Source organism: Triticum urartu, chromosome 4A, assembly GCF_056163025.1.
Source record: "Triticum urartu cultivar PI428250 chromosome 4A, HENAU_Tu73, whole genome shotgun sequence".
Lineage (NCBI taxonomy): Eukaryota > Viridiplantae > Streptophyta > Magnoliopsida > Poales > Poaceae > Triticum > Triticum urartu.
The window spans coordinates 211,729,595-211,749,023 of record NC_141876.1 but is presented as its reverse complement, the minus strand read 5'-3'; the positions used below and the strand labels follow the sequence as shown (position 1 = coordinate 211,749,023).

General features: G+C 46.3%; 1 protein-coding gene across 1 annotated transcript; it reads right to left on the bottom strand.

Annotated features, from left to right (window-relative positions):
• Window positions 1-10,822: 10,822 nt before the first annotated feature.
• On the bottom strand, window positions 10,823-13,477 carry LOC147975404 (uncharacterized). Its single transcript, XM_087520403.1, has 4 exons — window positions 13,447-13,477; window positions 12,368-13,347; window positions 12,187-12,284; window positions 10,823-11,579 (listed from the first exon to the last, which is right to left on the bottom strand). Exons 1-4 carry the CDS (start codon window positions 13,460-13,462, stop codon window positions 10,823-10,825), a joined length of 1,851 nt encoding a protein of 616 aa, XP_087376529.1. The 5' UTR covers window positions 13,463-13,477.
• Between the last annotated feature and the right edge of the window lie 5,952 nt (window positions 13,478-19,429).

Sequence of the window (19,429 nt, the reverse complement as noted above, 5' to 3'; positions counted from 1 at the left end):
GCAATTGGCAAATATCTTCACCAAGCCCTTGGATGAGAAGAGGTTTTGCAAGTTACGGTGTGAGCTAAATATCCTGGAATCCTCAAATGTCCTGTGATCAGGCACACATCCTAACCCTTATGCATATTGATGACTTAGATGTGCAACACACGAATTAAAGTATATCTTCAATCAATGAAGACATACATTCTAAGTGTGAATACATTAATGTGGAATTTGACTTTGGAGCACCACGATAATTGTGTGCCGTGTCTGGGTCTAATACTTCTTATACGGTGGGTAACGCCACCACCAAACGTTCTATTTTGAAGTGTTTCACTCATGGCGTTACCTTGCCATGTCTTCACATTTGGTTTGGCTTCGATCTCAACATATTTTCATGATTATCTTCACTATGTTGATTATATATATATATATATATATATATATATGCTAGTGTTCTATCCTCTACAACATTCACTTATAGCTATGTCTTCGTGTTGAATTTTTTTTGAACTAAGTGAATGTGATCGGACCCTAACCTCTCTATGCTTTCTATCTCAAACTCTATCTCCCCAAGTCATATGCATTCTATTGAAACTGTCGAATGTCTTCTCTGCGTCCTTGTCAGCAGAAGATACAGAGACAACCATTAAGTCCGTTTTCAATGCTCATTCCTCCACATGAAATCCGGAGAAGTAGGAATGACCACCCGACAATCCAGGCGTGCGTGGGACGTGGAACAAACCCCAAAATTCCGCATAATGGCCACGTGTTCCTCAGATGGGAATCGCCAGGGGCACCTGTGTAATAGCACAGTGCCGCCCCTGTGCCTATAAATACACACTCACAGCGGTCATTATCTCTTCTTCCACCCTCGCACGAACCCTAGCGCCACCGCTAGCCCTCGACAACGCCGGCGACGAAGCGCTTCGCTGCCGCAACCTCTCCGACGCCGTCTTCACGCCGACTGCGGACATCATCCTCTTCGCCGTCGCCGTAGGTGTCCTCCGTCGCCAAGTTAGGGCACGAAAGATCAAACTGCTCGGCCTCATCTTACACTCCATCTAGCAGTTCTTAGTGTGGTAAATAAAACTTCCTCTTTTTACAGCACCATTGATCCTATGGATTTGTCACTTTCTACCACAAGCAGTTTCTGTTCACACAAGCTAGATCTCTCTCATACTGCAGCTCATAACATGCCAAGTATATTCACTTGTGCTTCACAAAGTAGTTAGATTCCTCACTTGTACTGATCTGTGGATTCGTACAAATCTGGAACCAACTTCTTATCTATGAGTGAATGTCTTCTCACGATGAGGTCAATGTCTTCTAAACTGATTTATCTTCAAAATCTTCTCAGAATGCATATGACCTCTTCCCCTTCCCTCGCACCTTAATGCTGTCACAGGTACATGTCCGTGGGAGAATCCTTTGGTTCTCATAGTCTGCATTCATTTGCAGAATTCTTACAGCATCACATAAATTCTCCCGAAGCCAGTTCCTATTGGTCCAGCAAACAAAAACCTTTGAAGCCTTTGAACTTCTTGAAGCCTTTCAAGTTAAAGTTTACGGCTTCAGAGAAAGCAGCAAGGAAGGGTGGCAGAAAGCGTCGTGGTGAGACCTCCAGAGATCTGCCAGATGAACTCTCAGAAATGTACAAGACAGATCCTGAAGAGGATTACAGTCAGCGTAAGACCCGAATCCAATGGATTCGAAGATATTGGGCAGAACAATGGTTCAAATACAGATTTGTGACCCAGGAGTATGCTGAGAAAAACACCATCAAGAGACCGTGGGGAGACATCCGATTCAAGAATCTTCTACCCTGGTCTAGAGATGAAGCCATTGCTCAAGGCTTCTATCCATGCATGGTCCGTGGACCACAGCCTGCTGATGCACACTCGTCGTCACTGCTATGGTGTCGTGACGACAATCTGTTCAAGCGCAACTTCCAGTTTGCTCAGAACTCAGCGAAGCAGAACAAGAAGTCTTTTGGGTTAGACTTCAACCCTGGTCCCTCATCTCCAAGGGCAGATGGCACACGACATGCAGAACCCAATGTCATCGGTCCTTTCGCCAACCTTGAAGGCCTCATCACCTACATCTTGGTTCAAGGGACTGCAGTGAATAAGCCTGCAGCTGACACTGAGTCTGATGACGCGCCTGCAGTGCCGAAGCCAAAGCAGTTGAAGAAGCCAAAAGCTTCAAAGCCGGCCCCTTCACCAAAAATCTCAAGGGCGAAGCCATTGGCAACTGCACCTCCTGAAGACAGTGTGCAATCTGAAGACTTATCACGTGTCTCCAAGCCCCAGAAGGCCAAGATGCCTCTGTCTCACACTGGCAAAGAGCTAACAGCTGCTGCCATTCTGCGCAATGACGACATTGATCTGTCAAGTGATGAAGATCTTACAGATGACGCTCTTGAGCAACTCATCAAGAGCAAAGAAGAAGCAGAAATCTTCAATGATCTGCCTCTCTTTGATGTCACCATCATCCACAACTTCATTGACGAGTGGTTTGACACGCCAAACATCAGCTTTGAAGATCTGCAGCTACCCATTGTCCTCAGTGTCGCCTTCCAAGGCGCCATTGCTTCAGAACTTTCTATTGCTCAGCGCATTGTTGAACTGAAGCAGAAGATTGACTATGAAAAGGCTCAGTTCAAGAAGCATATGGCCAAGCTCAGTGTGCAAGAAGTGAAGAACTTCAAGACAATGATGCACGAGCTCAAGGAAGCCTTTGTGAAGAAGCGTGCAGAAGCTCAGGGTTCGCGTGAGCGCATGAAGACTCTGGCTGACAGATGTGTGCAAGCCTATAATGAGGCTGAGAAGCGCAAGGCACTCGGGCGTCCTGGCATCGACCCCAGGATGGCCGCAAAGAAGAAGAAGAAGCCTGCTACGCCTGAACCTGATGCACCAAGGCAAGAAGCAGTTCTGATTGTCTTCCCAACTAGACTGACTGGCTCGAAGCCAAAAAGCCGGTCAACAGCTTTAGAGCTCAAGAAGACAAGGACTGCTGAGGCTGAAGCCAGGAAGAGGAAACACTCTGAAGCCTCTCCTACTGCCCCCTCCAAGAAGAAGAGGAAGACCAAGAAAGCTCGGGCTGCTTCCACAGAGCCCTTGATAGTTGAACCCATTTCTATGGTCTATCCTGAAGCTGAACGACAACTGACAATTCATGAGCCTGCTTCCATAGAGGCTCATGAAGCTGAAGACATTCCAGCAGCTGATCCCATCGCTGCTGAAGACATTGGTCAACATGACAATGTAGAAGATGGTGCAGTCCTTCCTCAGCATGAAAACAGTGAACTCATCAGCATTGGTCGTCCACTGACGCCAATTGCACAGGATGCTTCATGGGCGGATCGCCCACAAGAGGAAGAAGACTATGAGGCCCAGCCCACTCCAACTCCACAGGCATCGTCTGCGTTATGCAGGCTTCGCAAAGGTCCAAGGCCTCAAGTCTCTGCTAAAGACATTCCGACTGCATCAGCCGCAGAAGAAGGAGTCCCACAAGATCCCACTCCCCTGTCCCACCAAGAAGCAGTTCTCCAGGAGAATGTGCTTGTTACTGACCCTCCAGCTAGTCAAGTGGAGGATGAAAATCGTGAGGCTGCCACAACCACCAATGAAGCTAATGTGGAGCCCTCCCCAGCAAAAGCTTCAGAAGACAGCGAAGCCACTGATCCCGCCACTTCTGTTCCTGAGTCTGCTGCCGGTCCCCAATTCAACTGTCATGTTGAGCATAGACCTCAGGTCCAGAAGCCAATCCCAAGACTACCAAGGTTTCCAGGTCCTGCATCAGCACCTGGCTCCTTCAACATCAATGGCTTCAGGGCAGACAACACGTTCTTCAATTGCTCTGGGAACCCCTACTCAAGGGAAAGGACATCATCTGATCGGTTCTGGAGCTATCCTCAGCGAAGCTATTACTCTTGCATTCTGTACAACCAAGCTCACATCTTCCCACACAAGCGCCTTGACGTTGAAGCTATAGCTGGTCTGCTCTGTCTGGAAGAAGATTTAGATTGCTTCAAGGAAGTTGGATTGCTGCCGTTCATTACTGATGAAGAGCATTGGAATGAAGAGTTGCTGCTTCAATTCTATGCCACACTTCACATCAGAGGGTACAACAGAGATCCGAAGACTTGGGTCCTGGAGTGGATGATTGGCAATGTTCATCACGAAGACAATGCATTTGACATCATTGAGCTCACTGGCTTGCCCACTCCTGGCGATCTCTTCGAGCAAGGCTGTCAGCTGCATGCTGAAGCTATTGAGAGCATCTTTCAGCGGCCAGAACCTGATATGAGTCAGATGCTCAGCATGATGAAGCCATTGCCCCAAGATGCTGCTTATCCCATAGAGTTCTTCGTTGAAGACCTTGAGTATCTGCCAAGAACCATCTATCACATCATCAGGCGAACTCTCTGGCCTATCAAAGGGCACTCTCCAAATGCCAAGCTTCAGGGTGCAATGAAGACTTTGGTCTTCTATATACTTCATGGAAAATGCTTCAATGCACAGGACTTCTTCATACGCCAACTTGCTGCATCAGGCATTGATCTGTTTGGTTTGAAGTTCTACGCCCCTTGGGTCATGCGGCTGATCAAGCTACACTCTGCCATCTCGTATTAGCCCTCAGCCCGCAACCATCGGATCTTCTTGCCTGACGTGGACATGTCTACTGAAGCCATTTATTCTGAGCCTGGCAAGCAACCTCTAAGTCTTCAGAATGCAGAACATCAGAGTTTTACTCAGAACGTTGAAGGCGTTGAAGCAGTTTCTCGGGTGTATCCTTTGGCTGGCACTACACGTGCACCACACCCTGCTTCCACTGAAGCCACTGACAGTGCCACTGCTCCAAGACCCAAGAAGCGCACTCATGTTCTCAACGACCGAGAGCTTCTTGTGGCTCTACATCAGAAACAGGATAGGCATCATGACTGGCTGAAGCGTCAGATGAAAAGCCTCTTGGTGGATGTTAATCGCACTCGAAATCTTGCCACCAAGAATGCTTTCGTTGCCCATGAAACCTGTTGCCGCACATGGAAAGGGCTCACGATGATGTGTTCTGAAGCTGATCTTCAAGAGGATGGCTTCACTGAGAGATTCAAGTTTGACTCCACACCTCCTCGAAGGGCTGTGCTGCTAGGAACTCCATCCCTTGAAGACTCTGAGTTCTCTTCCTCTGCTGCCATAGTGACTGCCAGAATTATTGAGGAAGAAGACGATGCTACTTCACCGCCACCTCCTTCAGCACCTCCAAGCTCTTCTGCACCGCCAAACAGCACACCCTGCTACTTCACCTACTCCTCATGGGAATGAGTAGAGGCTCTATGTCTTCAAACCTTTTTGGTCATTACTGACAAAAGGGGGAGAAGCATATGAGATTGATAGTCTTCAAGCGGGTCCATATGGGCGGGTGCCTTATATTTTGCTTCGTGCTTACAACTCTCGTTTTTGCTACATTTGGTTCTTATGAGTTGTAACACTTAAACTAGATGGTCGTCTGCTACTTATTTGCCACCTTGTTTTGCGAAGATAAATTCCGCATGTGCGACGATAAATTCCGCTCTTAGCTCATTCTGCAGACGTCCATTTTCCATTATGCATGCCATTATCTTCATATACTTTCACATGCATAGTGGATTGTCATCATAAGTTGAAGTGGATCTCCACAAGTACAACCTGCCATGTGCATTTGCATTCCAAAAGGAAATTAACTTATATGCACATCTTCAGGGGGAGCCCTTGCAACTTATGAAGACAATTCCTTATCCTTTACAATTTCACAGATTATATTCCCCGTTGAAAACTTCAACTAGTTTGTCATCAATCACCAAAAAGGGGGAGATTGTAAGTGCATCTAGTGCCACCCCTAGTTGGTTTTGAAGTATTGACGACAAACCTAGTTGAGGGACTAATGTGTTTGTGAAGATTGCAGGATAACACAGGTAGAAGTCCCTCATTGATTCGGTTTTACTACCAGAGATGACCCCTAAAAATGTATGAAGACATTGAAGTCAAAGGTGGTATATGAAGATATTCACATTGAAGACTATGACAAGAGAAGACACTATATGAAGCCTATGGAGCTCGAAGACTTAGATCTTTCGTAGTTCTTTTTCTTTTGTGTTGAGTCATAGGAACCACCATACTGTTAAGTGGGGTCCAAGAGAACCAGTCAGAATGGCTGAAGTGATGCCTAAACCAAAAACCCATGTCTTCGAGTGAAGACTATGAGAGCGAATCTTGTCCAGAGTCGGACAAGTCAGCTTTGCTTGTAGCCCAAGTAAAGTTGTCGTGTGAGTTTGAAATCTGACCGTTGGAACACGTGTCAGTTCCTTAGTGACCCAGGGTCATTTCGGACAAATCAGGTCGGGTTGCCAAGTGGCTATAAAAAGCCCACCCCCTACAACCATAAATGGGGTTGGCTGCTCAGATTGAAAGTACGGCTTTTGTCGTTTGAGAGCAACCCACCTCGACGCCTTTGAGAGAGAATTCCTTGCGAGGATAAAGCCCTAACCACCAAAGCCAGAGAGAATTAGGCATCACTTAAGTCTTCTTGTCTGTGTGATCTGAAGACTTATTACACTTGAGGACTGTGCATCCTCCAGCCGGTTAGGCGTCGCGTTTTGAGCATCCAAGAGACATTGTGGATTGCCGGTGAACGAAGTCTGTGAAGGTTTGGGAGTCTACCTTGAAGACTTACCAGAGTGATTGGGTGAGGTCTATGTGACCTTAGCTCAAGGAGAATACGGTGAGGACTGGGTGTCCTGAGCTGCGTGTTCAGGACTGGGTGTCTGGGACTGTGTGTCCTAAGGTTTAAATACCTAGCCGCTCCAACCAGACGTACAGTTGTCACAACAACTGGAACTGGTCCAACAAATCATTGTCTTCAACGAGTCACTGGTTTCATCTTCACTTCACTTTACTTACTGTTACTCCTTGTGAAGTCATTGTATGTTTGCACTATCATTTGTCTTCACTGTGTGACTGCGTGTTCTGTTTGGCTTCACAATATCTTCCTACCTGATCCTTACTACCTAGCTGCTATTAGTCTTTGTGCTTTCACTTCATTGAATACTTGACTATGGTTTGCCTAGTGTAGTCTACCTTCCGCTGCATGGTAATAGGTTTAATTTTATCGTTTGTCTTCAAAACTTCTATGTTCTGAAGACTTTCATAAAAATCGCCTATTCACCCCCCTCTAGTCGATATAACACACTTTCAGTTCGGTGTTTCCATTGACCGTAATTACTCCACGAGGGCCTGGCATCTTGAGCTTAAGGTATGCGTAGTGCGGTACCGCATTGAATTTGGCAAATGCGCTTCGTCCGAGAAGTGCATGATAGCCACTACGGAATGGGACTATGTCGAAGATCAATTCCTCGCTTCGGAAATTATCCGGGGATCCGAAGACCACTTCAATTGTGACTGAGCCTGTACAGTTGGCCTCTACACCTGGTATTACGTCTTTAAAGGTCGTTTTGGTGGGCTTAATCCTCAAGGGATCGATGCCCATTTTTCACACTGTATCCTGGTAAAGCAGGTTCAGGCTGCTGCCGCCGTCCATGAGGACTCTAGTGAGATGAAATCCGCCAATAATTGGGCCTAGAACCAATGTGGCAAATCCGCCATGACGGATGCTAGTGGGATGGTCTCTTCGATCAAAGGTGATCGGGCAGGAGGACCATGGGTTGAACTTTGGGGCGACTGGCTCTACCGCGTATATGTCCCTTAACGCGCGCTTCCGCTCCGTTTTGGGACGTGGGTGGCGTATATCATGTTCACCGTCCGCACTTGTGGGGGAAAACCCTTCTGTCCATTGTTGTTCGGCGGCCGGGGCTCCTCGTCGTCATCGCTATGCTGCCCCTTGTCTTCATTGTCAGCGCTTAACTTGCTTGCCTGCTTGAACACCCAACAATCCCTGTTGGCTTGATTGGCCGGCTTTTCGGGGGTGCCATGTATTTGGCACAAGCGGTCGAGTATTCGGTCCAAGCTGGACGGGCCCCTAGGAATCCTTTTGAATGGCTTCTTCCGCTGACCGGATTTAGAGCCTCTGAATCCGGCATTAACTGTCGTATCCTCAGCATTGTCGCCGTTAATGCGGCGCTTCTGCTTGTTGCAACGCGACCTGCCACTAATATCCCTGGTGTCCGAACTACCAGGGTTCTTGGTCATATTGTTGCTACGAGCGAGCCAGCTGTCTTCTCCCGCGCAAAAGCGGGTCATGAGTGTCGTGAGTGCTGCCATAGATTTCGGCTTTTCCCGTCCGAGGTGCCGGGCCAGCAACTCGTCACAGATATTGTGCTTGAAGGCTGCTAGGGCCTCAGCGTCCGGACAGTCAACTATTTGATTTTTCTTTGTTAGGAACCGTGTCCAGAATTGTCTGGCCGATTCCTCTGGCTGCTGGATTACGTGACTTAGGTCGTCGGCGTCTGGGGGTCGCACATAAGTGCCCTGGAAATTTTTGAGGAATGCGGCTTCCAGGTCCTCCCAACAACTGATTGATCTTGTTGGCAAGCTGTTGAGCCAATGCCGAGCTGGTCCTTTAAGCTTGAGTGGGAGGTATTTGATGGCGTGAAAATCGTCGCCGCGGGCCATGTGGATATGAAGGAGATAATCCTCGATCCATACTGCAGGGTCTGTTGTGCCATCATATGATTCGATGTTTACGGGTTTGAAACCCTCGGGGATTTGATGATCCATTATTTCGTCTGTAAAGCACAGTGGGTGTGCGGCGCCTCTGTACTGGGCGATATCATGACGTAGCTCCAATGAGTTTTGTCTACTGTGTTTGGCCCTGCCGAATTTGTGGCCGGCGTGACGGTTACCGTCTCGAGCCGTGGGGTGCCCACACGATCCATAAATCGATCGTGTTTGCCTTGCCTTGTCCTCCAACATGTCTCGTAAGTCCGGCGCATATTCCCGTGCCTTGGTATGGGGTGCGGCTTGAGTGGAGGGCCGGGAGGCCTCTCTGTCGCGGCCACGAGGTGGCCGTTCGGCCGCATCAGGTGCTTCCTCCTCTAATTGGGGTAGCAACCTACGCTTTGGGTAACTCTTGGAGGGGCGTTCGAGTTTATGCTCTTCGGCCGCAAGGACTTCGGTCCATCTGTCGACCAGCAAGTCTTGATCAGCTCGGAGCTGTTGCTATTTTTTCTTGAGGCTTCTTGCTGTGGCCATAAGCCTGCGTTGGAAACGCTTTTGCTCAACAGGATCCTCTAGCACGACGAATTCGTCGTCGTCGAGGCTTGCCTCGTCTTCGGAGGGAGGCATATAATTATCGTCCTCGACCTCTTTGTCTGCCGCTCTCTCATGAGGGCTGTTTTCTCCATCCTCCTGTGCTAAACCTTGCTGGAGGGGGTTTTCTTCGGCACTCTCCGGAGTATTATTATCTCCCGTGCTGGAATCACCATTTTTGTGCTGGCGGGATTTTGAGCGGCGCCGCTGACGCCGGCGCTTGGGCTGTTTCTTGGAGGGGTCATCCTCCGCTGTTCCATCGCCCTCTCCCTCTTTTGGGGTGTCCACCATGTATTTTTCATATGACGAGGTGGCTTTCCAGGGCCTAGTAGGTGCTGGTTCTTCATCATCTCCTTCATCGGCGTCCATACCATCGATGTCTTTGGAGTCGAAGTCGAGCATGTCGGTTAAGTCGTCAATAGTGGCTACAAAGTGGGTGGTGGGTGGGTTTTGAATTTTTTCATCGTCCGTACCCCAACCTTGCTGACCGTGGTCCGGCCAGGGCTCTCCTGATAAAGAGAGAGACTTCAGTGACTTCAGGATATCGCCGAAAGGCGAGTGCTGAAAGACGTCCGTGGCCGTGAACTCCATGATCGGCGCCCAATCGGATTCGATCGGTAGGGGCACGGAGGGTTCGGAGTCCGTAGAAGAATCCGGCTCCGTGGAGTCATGAGTCTCGCAGAGTACGGGGCTGGTGTTCGGCTCAACCGCCGTTGGGATCACAGCCCCCGAGGTGGCGTCCAACCGCCCATCCTCGATCGGCGCGGTTGGCTCCGAACTAAGGGTCGGAGCCGATGCGTGTGCGGCCTCCAGGGCACTGTTCGGCGCCAGAGCTAGACCATGCTCGTCGTGACAGTGCGGCGCGCTTGGCGGTGGTTCAAATATGCCGAAGATCAAGTCCCCGCGGATGTCAGCCGTGTAGTTTAAATTTCCGAATCTGACCTGACGGCCAGGGGCGTAGCTTTCAATCTGCTCTAGATGGCCGAGTGAATTGGCCCGCAGTGCGAAGCCACCAAAGACGAAGATTTGTTCGGGGAGGAATGTCTCACCCTGGACTACGTCACCATTGATGATCGTAGGAGCCATCAGGCCTGACAGCGACGGCACAGAGGAACTCTTAATGAAAGCACCAATGTCGGTGTCAAAACCGGCGGATCTCGGGTAGGGGGTCCCGAACTGTGCGTCTAGGCCGGATGGTAACAGGAGGCAAGGGACACGAAGTTTTACCCAGGTTCGGGCCCTCTCGATGGAGGTAAAACCCTACGTCCTGCTTGATTAATATTGATGATATGGGTAGTACAAGAGTAGATCTACCACGAGATCAGAGAGGCTAAACCCTAGAAGCTAGCCTATGGTATGATTGTTGATGTGTATGCTGTCCTACGGACTAAAACCCTCCGGTTTATATAGACACCGGAGAGGGTTAGGGTTACATAGAGTCGGTTACAATGGTAGGAGATCTAAACATCCGTATGGCCAAGCTTGCCTTCCACGCCAAGGAAAGTCCCTTCCGGACACGAGATGGAGTCTTCAATCTTGTATCTTCATAGTCCAGGAGTCCGGCTGAAGGCATAGTTCGGCTATTCGAACACCCCCTAATCCAGGACTCCCTCACTCCCACATAGCATGCCGTCCACGGTGAGCAAGTCGTCGAAGGATGTTTTGCCCGTAACATGGTTAAGCAACACACGCAGGTAGTATCGCTCCCCCTCGGCAGGATTGGCAGACACTATGCGCCCAATTTGAAAACGCTCGACCCGTGGCTTCCAATACCTATTTTTCTTCTGCCACGTAAAGCTTCTGGGAAAATCCTTGTACAATATATGCCTAGCCCGAGGGTGTTCCTGGTTAGCCTTGAAATACTCCGTTAACATGGATTTTGAAGCATTTTCGGAGGCTACAACATTCTTCAAGTCAGCCTGTGCATTGAATGCAACCCTGTGCATATTCGGGAGATGAAGGGGCAACTGCAAGACAGGCGGGTAATTGGCACAAAGTGGGAAGCCAAATATCCTCCACATAGCCTCCGGAGGGGTGACCGACCTAGCATCAACGTATCTCTTGATCTCATCAATATTACCATTGGCGTCGGGCTGATCGATGCTGAAAGAAGCCTTATCATGGCCCTTGTAAATGTACTTGTAAAGATATTTCACGGCCTTTATGCTAGAGCAGACCTCAACGTTGATGTGGCAATTGAACATCCGCAGTAGGTATGGGTTATAAGGCACAACCCATCTGTTGTCCAGCATCTTCCCTCGGACCTTAGCACGTCTTCCATCGTCTCTCCATCGATGAACTGGGTATGAGTCCTTCCCCTGTGCTGTGTTCTCATTGAACGGCCGTGGATATCTGCACATGCAACCGTTTTCTTGCATGCAAACATTCTTCGGGTTGAGAGCACCGCATGGTCCGTGCATCATATGCTTTACCACCATTGCATACAAATCCGGATACTTATGCTTGTCTGGGAGCTCCGCGGAAATGAGTCGGTCATACTGTTCCGAGACGATAAGCTTATATGTTGAGTCCATGATCAACAAAAAATGTGCATGGGGGAGGCCCCTTTTTTGGAACTCGACTATGTATACGTAAGCGACTACAACACCCAGGATCTGCTTCTTGAACAACATGTATTTCATGTGCTCTAGTTTGCCATAGAACACACGAGCCACAATATCAGGCCGGTCTTGTGCCGTCTGACCAGGCAGCAACTCATTTGTTATCTCTTCCCATTTAGGATTGCAAGTCATGGTGAGGAAGATGTCTGGCTTCCCGCATGTATGGACAATTGCCATGGCATCCATATGTCTCTTCTTCATGTCGTGGTCGCCCCCAGGGTATGTTCCAGGGAGCACTATTCTAACCCCAACAACGCTTGCTCGCGTCTCCCCTGAAGTGATGGCATCAACCACTCCTTTATACAGCACGAATCTGCGTCTGGTTCTTCCTGTACTACCTCAACCGACAGCTCTCAATCTTAACGTACATGTCGACAGCCCATTGCTGCAGCAGTCGTGCTCCACAGAGTATGGGATTGAAGATTGCAGGCTGTGTCTGCAGCATATAACAGTAGTAGTCTCTGACGGAGACGCACAACCTGCTATTTCCCTCTGCACACGATGGTATAGCATCAAAACCATGACGTATGTGAAAAATAATTTATTCATTGAAACAAAAAGGGACACAAATTTCATACCTGCATCCTCATCATCATCATGGACAAGTTGAGGATGTAGTACAGCCTCCCAAGGAACATTATGTTTAGGTAGTTTTGGATGCCAACCTAGTTCGCCCCTTGGATAGAATAGGGGATAAGACAACGGGTCATATGCTCCGGATGACACGCGTATACTATGCCTTTCATTGTTGTTACCATAAAGTGTTATCCTACGGTCAAACCTTTTTGCCAGGTCGCTGCCCTCAACCCAAATTGGAGCAACCTCAGATGACAATGGTATATTATATTTTCTTTGGTCAAGCCTCTTATCGGTGTTTAGGTCTATCCTATAATCATCAAGGTTGTCCTTGTGTGCACCCAAACTCCTAAATTGCTGGGAGTACGGGTTTTCTTTAAGTATGTCTACTAACTTCTTCATGACATCTTGGTCTAATTGCTTTGTGGCCACCTTACGATGGGTTATGGTTGGGTCGTCATCATAGAAGTACAACTGGAGATGTTCTGGACGTGAGCTAGGCCCGAACGAATGCACATTGTGATAGATGGTTCCGTGTACCCAGAATGTGTACACCCCAGACTTCATATTTGTGTAGTTCTCATCAAGGCTGACGCCAAGGGTTGTGAAGGCGAAATGCCCATTGAAAAACTGTATGTTCTCACGAAAATGTCTGGAATCTGCATCCATGCTGGACCATAGCCTCATAAGCTCTGGGATTGGTTCCGGTTGTTTAAGGTTGATCTGTCCATTGCGACAGCAGAATCCGTCAATCTCAGAAACAAACTTTCTGGCATTGCAGTGTTTGCAGTTTTTGTCGAGCTTCAGGATGTGGGTGCTGTCTGGTATGTTTGTGTACACAGAGTCTAATGGATCAACCTCGCTAGGTATAAAAGACGACATGCTATCTTCCTCGTCATCCTTGAATGCGTCATTATCGGATCCTACAGGCATTCGTTGAAACATGATCATGAAAATAATATTCACATAGTACTACAATTACAATGAAGATCCTAGCCTTCCAAACTCCGACTTGACCATACCTTGGTCGCGATACATGTAGTACTCCTCATCCATCAATTTGGCTAGTGTCGGCTCATCGCCCATGATGGGATATGGGAACACATCAATGTCTTCTGCATTAAAGTTGTTGAGTATGTGTCAAAGACCGCATTATGTCAGAACACTAATGATGAGAAGTTGCAACAGAACCAAAGAAAATCTATTACATACCATTGGTGCAAACACCGTAATTTAGCATGACCGAGGGAGGGTCGCCATCCGATGAATCATCATCGGCAGCCCGAGAGAGGGGGATTGTGAGACTATCAGATGTTGAGTTAGTAATGTCTGGACGTGGGAGTGCGAGAGATTCTTTGCACGGGGTGTTTTTCCTTTTAGCATAACAGGCCTTCCTTTGAGCACTTGACTGCCCCTTCTCAATCTCCGACATGCTTTTGCGGCGCTGTACGCGCTTCTCTCGTATCTTTTCATTCAAATCATCTCTATCATCAACCGTTACTGCCTCATTTTTCTTCTGATAACATGCTCGGCTACGAGAGTTTCTCTGTATCCTCTTAGCTCGGTCGTTGTCATGGGTAACACCGGAGGCGTCTAATGATGGAGGGGGTAATGTTGCATCATCATGGAATGAGTCTGTATAGTTAGGGCTATCAGCGGTGGCTTTTTAAAAGAAGGTGTGCAAGCATCATTAGTGAGGGGGTAATGTTGTCATGGGAAAATATTGTTTTAGTGAGTAATGAATATCAGAACATTCTTCTCGTACTAAAAAATAATTAATTTGCATTAAGATCAAGCATATGACGCTACAATTTTTGCATCAATTATATTAAGTTGTGTCTGCGGCAATTATTATTTGTCAGTCAAGGTGAAAGTAAAGCAACTGTTGGTATGAGAAGGTATGCACTGTGCATTAATAACAGCCATATTTACCTGAATTAGTTAGTGGCCGTAGATTTTCATCTGCTATTAACTTATCCTTTTTCCTCCGATAAGCTGCTCTCCTAAGTGCATTTATATGATCTCTCTTGTGATCTTCCTCGGTTATATGACATGTTTCTTCAAGTTTATTGTCGTCAACGTCTGGTGTCATTGAGGACATAGTTTAAATGTAGTGAGTAAAACATAATCTGACCACATTGATGACAACATTATTCACAAGTCGATTACCATTTTGATCATTGTCATTAACCAGACCAGATGTCTGCGTAGATGTAGCAGTAAATGTTGAATCAGAATGCGATAATGTTGTATAGGAAGAGCTAGTTGGGTTGTCTGGTTAAACATGGTTAATAAATTATACGCAATTACTCTTGCGGTTGTTAAGAAATGACTTGAAGATAATAATGATAATGGTTAGAACATATGATTCTTAACAGATAAATTAATGGCGCAGAGTTTATCTTCTTCGAGAATACGCTCTTTTTTCCTATGATAAGAAGCTCTCCTCAGGGCGTTGCTATGAGCTCTTTTTCGATCTTCTTCCGTTATTGCAGCATTATCTTTGGTGACATTCAAGTCATCTGATTCAAAATGATAGGTCAGTATTATATTATGATATACCAAGGGGACGCCATGCATGAAAATTGATAATACATGAGTAAATGATGTACCCGAGATCACAAGTCTAGGTTGACGAACATTCGTGATATCACCTCGGGCACGACGTTGAACCATGTGGCCATCAACTTGTTGTTTTTTCAAACCCTGTGTCTTGCTAACGCGAGAAGATTCCCGCCTCTAGGCGTTGTTAAGTTCCTTATGGTCTACAACATGGATTAAACATATGGTAGTTAGTTAATAAAAACAGCCACTGCATGTAGCAAAATTTTGTTTACAACTCATGTAGATCACATTGGCACAAAATATAAGAAAACAGTTCCACAAGTTAAATGCCGCAAATATTATTCATCAACCTGCAGTTAAACAAATTACCAGATTTCGACAAGCAGGGCTGTTGATCCTCTATATCTAACACAATGTCTTGGATTTTTTTCATATGCTTAGCTGCAAGCCTTGGTGTGTTGTCAGGTTCCTTTGATACATGACTTAGATCGATGGATCTGATGTCGTCTGCAACATGTCAAAAATATAAAACACAAAGACCATAATGCTTTGTTGCACCATCTGTACATCAGGTCATAATCGATGTTAGATAAGCATCCGTGGGAATACCTGTTAGCTTTGTCGCACCATCGATATCTTCATTTGGAGGTTCACCGCCTATGGATTACCAATATGAAAAAATTTCTACATGTTGTAAATGAAAGTGACTTCCATTAAGTGCACTATTGGAATTTTGAATAAGTATGAGTTGGTACCAATAGTATTTTTTCCAGCTACATTTGTGCGCCAATCAAGACTTAGATGGTTGGAACCCAATAATGAACCATCATGATGGTCTTTAATCCGTTGCGAACTTGTTCCATCTGTAGAGTTGTACCCAGTAAATAAATAAAATCAATTGTATATAGGCTCCGAACATATGGTTATAACAATCTTGGTATTTGTAATGCGGCTGAGCGAGTATCATCTTCATTTATACTAAAATCCAAATTCTTTCTATTCGGAGCTGTGAATGAAGCCTCATTATGCTCTCCATCCGAAAACGACAATGATACATCTGTAGAGTAATAACCAACATGAATATAAGGACAATGATATAAACGTCGTATCTACATGGCAACATTCCCAACAATATTCACACATGCAATATACCTGGAACCGTAGCTGAATTTTCCCCACCATTTTGAGCTATGGGTAAGATGCTTGCATTGTTATCTTCAACTATTGTAGATCTTAAGGCCAGAAAAGCATTATGCTTTAATTATGTGAATATCAGAAGTTTATAGAACTCATGTGTAGCACATTATGATAGGTAAAAGCATGCACGTAGAATTAACTTCAACAGTTATCACGCTTTTAAGGCCTGCAAAACATGATAATAAAAAGCTTGCGAATGTTCGTTAGTGCAAATAACCTATGTGTAGTACTTCCTCCTAGAAATTCAGCATACCCGTAGTAATGTCCTCTTCTGGTTGCTGATCAACCGCCTTGCTTCTTGAATTACCCATACTTACCTATGCAATTACACACAACTGACAATTAATGACATCTGCCTTCTGTGAAGTAAGGATGAGGATTCATTTAACTGCTCGTGCGTTGACAATATAGTAGCGATCGTAGATCTAAAATATAGGGATTATAGATGCTCTATATCATTTAACTGCTGTATTGGCAATGACAATATGATAATTTTTTATAGTGTGCTGGCATGAGTCTATAGAATCTGCGTGTTCTCAACCTACCAAATACTATATAAGCAGTTCAGTGTAATTAGCACCAGAGCATTGTAATTACTGAACAGGTAGTGTGCATTGACTTAAGAGTAGTAGGTCAAGTGGCTACCAGAACAATTTGGTAGTGCTGCAATTTGATGCCGAGTTATAGCGGCAGAAACATGCATCATCTTCCAGCATATACTGGACCAGATATAAAATAAAGGGTGTTTTTGCTGGTAGTTCAAATAGGCATGTGAATTCTAATGGGAAATTAATGTTAGCAATGCAAAAACAATTCTGATTTCCCTTCAAGGTAAGATAAATTTTATATCCCAACTACTTGCTAAATGTGGTTGGTTATGGCGTCGTATATACATTGATGAATGGTTTTATTTCCCATTCAAAATGGTGGTTCATCTGGGAGGATCAAGTTTTTTGACCTTATTATTTTATATGTTCAGACTGTAGTTGGACTCAATCAATTTCAACAATCTGATGCTCACCTTGCATAGAAACCATGACTATTTCCTATTGGCATAGAAACCTTAACTATTGCATGGAACCTATTAGATTCAAGTGTCATAACTACCTTATGTTTGTGTCACTTTTTGCATGTGATGCTGTTTCGGGGCTGGAAACTAGAGATCCTCTGAAGTTGTGAGATGCAAACTCGATGCACTTGCCAGATGCTGCTGCTGATGACACCATCCCCGAGGGCCATCAGCAGCCCCAAACTCCTGTCAGTTATGTGCACGTAAACTGAGATCCTTGCAAAATTATCGGCAAAATAGATGACTCTTGCCACTTGATGCTTATACTAACACCGGCAATGAGATGATTCACCACCTACAAGAATTTGGGGCTGACAAAATGAGAAAAACAGGTATGGCCTCGGCATATTAGCCAGTTATGTGTAATTTTACAATTTCAAAGTCATTGAATGGTGATGGAATATGTATTTTTTAATTACAGGTTCTCAAATCTTGCACAGTATGACCACGGTACCGATCCGAGATCACAATGTCAGATTTTGTGTAGTATGACGACGGTACAGATCAGTGATCAAGAGTTGTAAGGGTTAGCAGTAGGATTTGTAAAGGTTAGAATACATAGATGCCCAACCTGAATTTGCAATCTCCGCTCCAGATAGTGTCCGGCGGTGACTGGATCACGCGCAGATCCGCTGAACAGCGACGGATCGGGGACGGATCATACGAGATCTTCCTGTGTTTGCACTTGGACGGCGGTGTCGCCGGGATTGACCGGCCGTGAAGGAGGTCTATGGTTTGAGCGCTGGTGACGGCGGCAAAGGGTTTGAGGGGCTGGGACGGAAGATGCGTGTAGAAAGGTATGATATGGACGAATGACGGCGACTCGCAATGGCATCGAGGGCACGGCGATTTTCCGGTCCTAGGGGTTCTGTTTCAGATCGATCAGTTGTAATTCCGTAGGTTAACCGTGTTAGATCGTTGTAGGTCGTTTTTCTAGCTGTGAACCTGCGCGGTTCAGACTGGGCGTCATTGTATCTTGATGTTTTTTTATCGGTCGGGAGGTAAAATGCGGGGGAACGGTGAGTAGCGGGAGGTGGGATGAAGTACCAAAAAAACCAGGGGAGGTGGGATGAAAATTGACCGACGAAGACTACCAACAGCTCCATTAGGAGTAGAGATTTGGATGATGTAATGCTTTATTCATGTAATTGTGTGAAGTGGCGATTGTAAGCCATCTATGTATCTCTTTCCCTTATGTATTAGATGGGTTGTTGTGAAGATTACCTCACTTGTGACATTGCTTTCAATGCGGTTATGCCTCTAAGTCGTGCTTCGACACGTGGGATATATAGCCGCATCGAGGGCGTTACAAGTAATTAACCCGAGGATTCTTGATCAACCCCCCGGGCCAGTGCTCCTCTTAGTGTTGGTCCAAACTGGGCAGCCTGCGGGGCCACCTTGGGGAAACTCGAGGGCTGGTTTTACTCGTAGCTTAACTTGTCCCATCCGGTGTGCCCTGAGAACGAGATATGTGCGACTCCTATTGGCATTTGTCGGCACATCGGGCGGTCTTGCTGGTTTTGTTTTACCATTCTCGAAATGCCTTGTGCACCGGGATCCCGAGTCCAATCGAAGGGTCCCGCGATGGAGGATTTTCTCCGCGGATCGTGAGCTTGTCATGGGCTAAGTTGGGACACCCCTGCAGTGTATGAACTTTTGAGAGCCGTGGCCGCGGTTATGTGGCAGATGGGAGTTTTTAATATCCGGTTGTAGAGAACTTGACGCTTGACCTAATTAAAATGTGCCAACCGCGTGTGTAACCGTGATGGTCTCTTTTCGACGAGGTTCGAGAAGTGAACACGGTTAGGTTATGTTTGAACGTAAGTAGTTCAGGATCACTTCTTGATCATTACTAGTTTGCAACCGTTGCGTAGTTTCTCATCTTACTCTTGTACCCTTAAGTTAGCCACCATACTTGCTTAGAGCTTGATGCAACTCCACCTTATACCCATACTTTTCCTATGAGATTAAATAGTCTTGCTATCGCGGGTTTTGAGATTGCTGAGTCCTCATGGCTCACCAGATACTACAAACACAGTTGTAGGTACCAACGAGTCTGATGCAGGTGATGCCACTGAACTCAAGTGGGTGTTCGACGAGGACCGTGGCCATTACTATGTTTCCTTTCCAAATGATCAGTAGTGGTGCCCAGTAGGGTCGATTGGGACTTTGCT

Bases quoted from the DNA above. Each gene is read 5' to 3' on its own strand.
- LOC147975404 (XM_087520403.1), bottom strand. The intron at 12,285-12,367 runs GTTTTGATGCTA...TATATGCTGCAG, and splicing joins TATTTTTCACATACGTCATG to ACACAGCCTGCAATCTTCAA. The intron at 11,580-12,186 runs GTAGTACAGGAA...TTGCATGTGCAG, and splicing joins ATTGAGAGCTGTCGGTTGAG to ATATCCACGGCCGTTCAATG.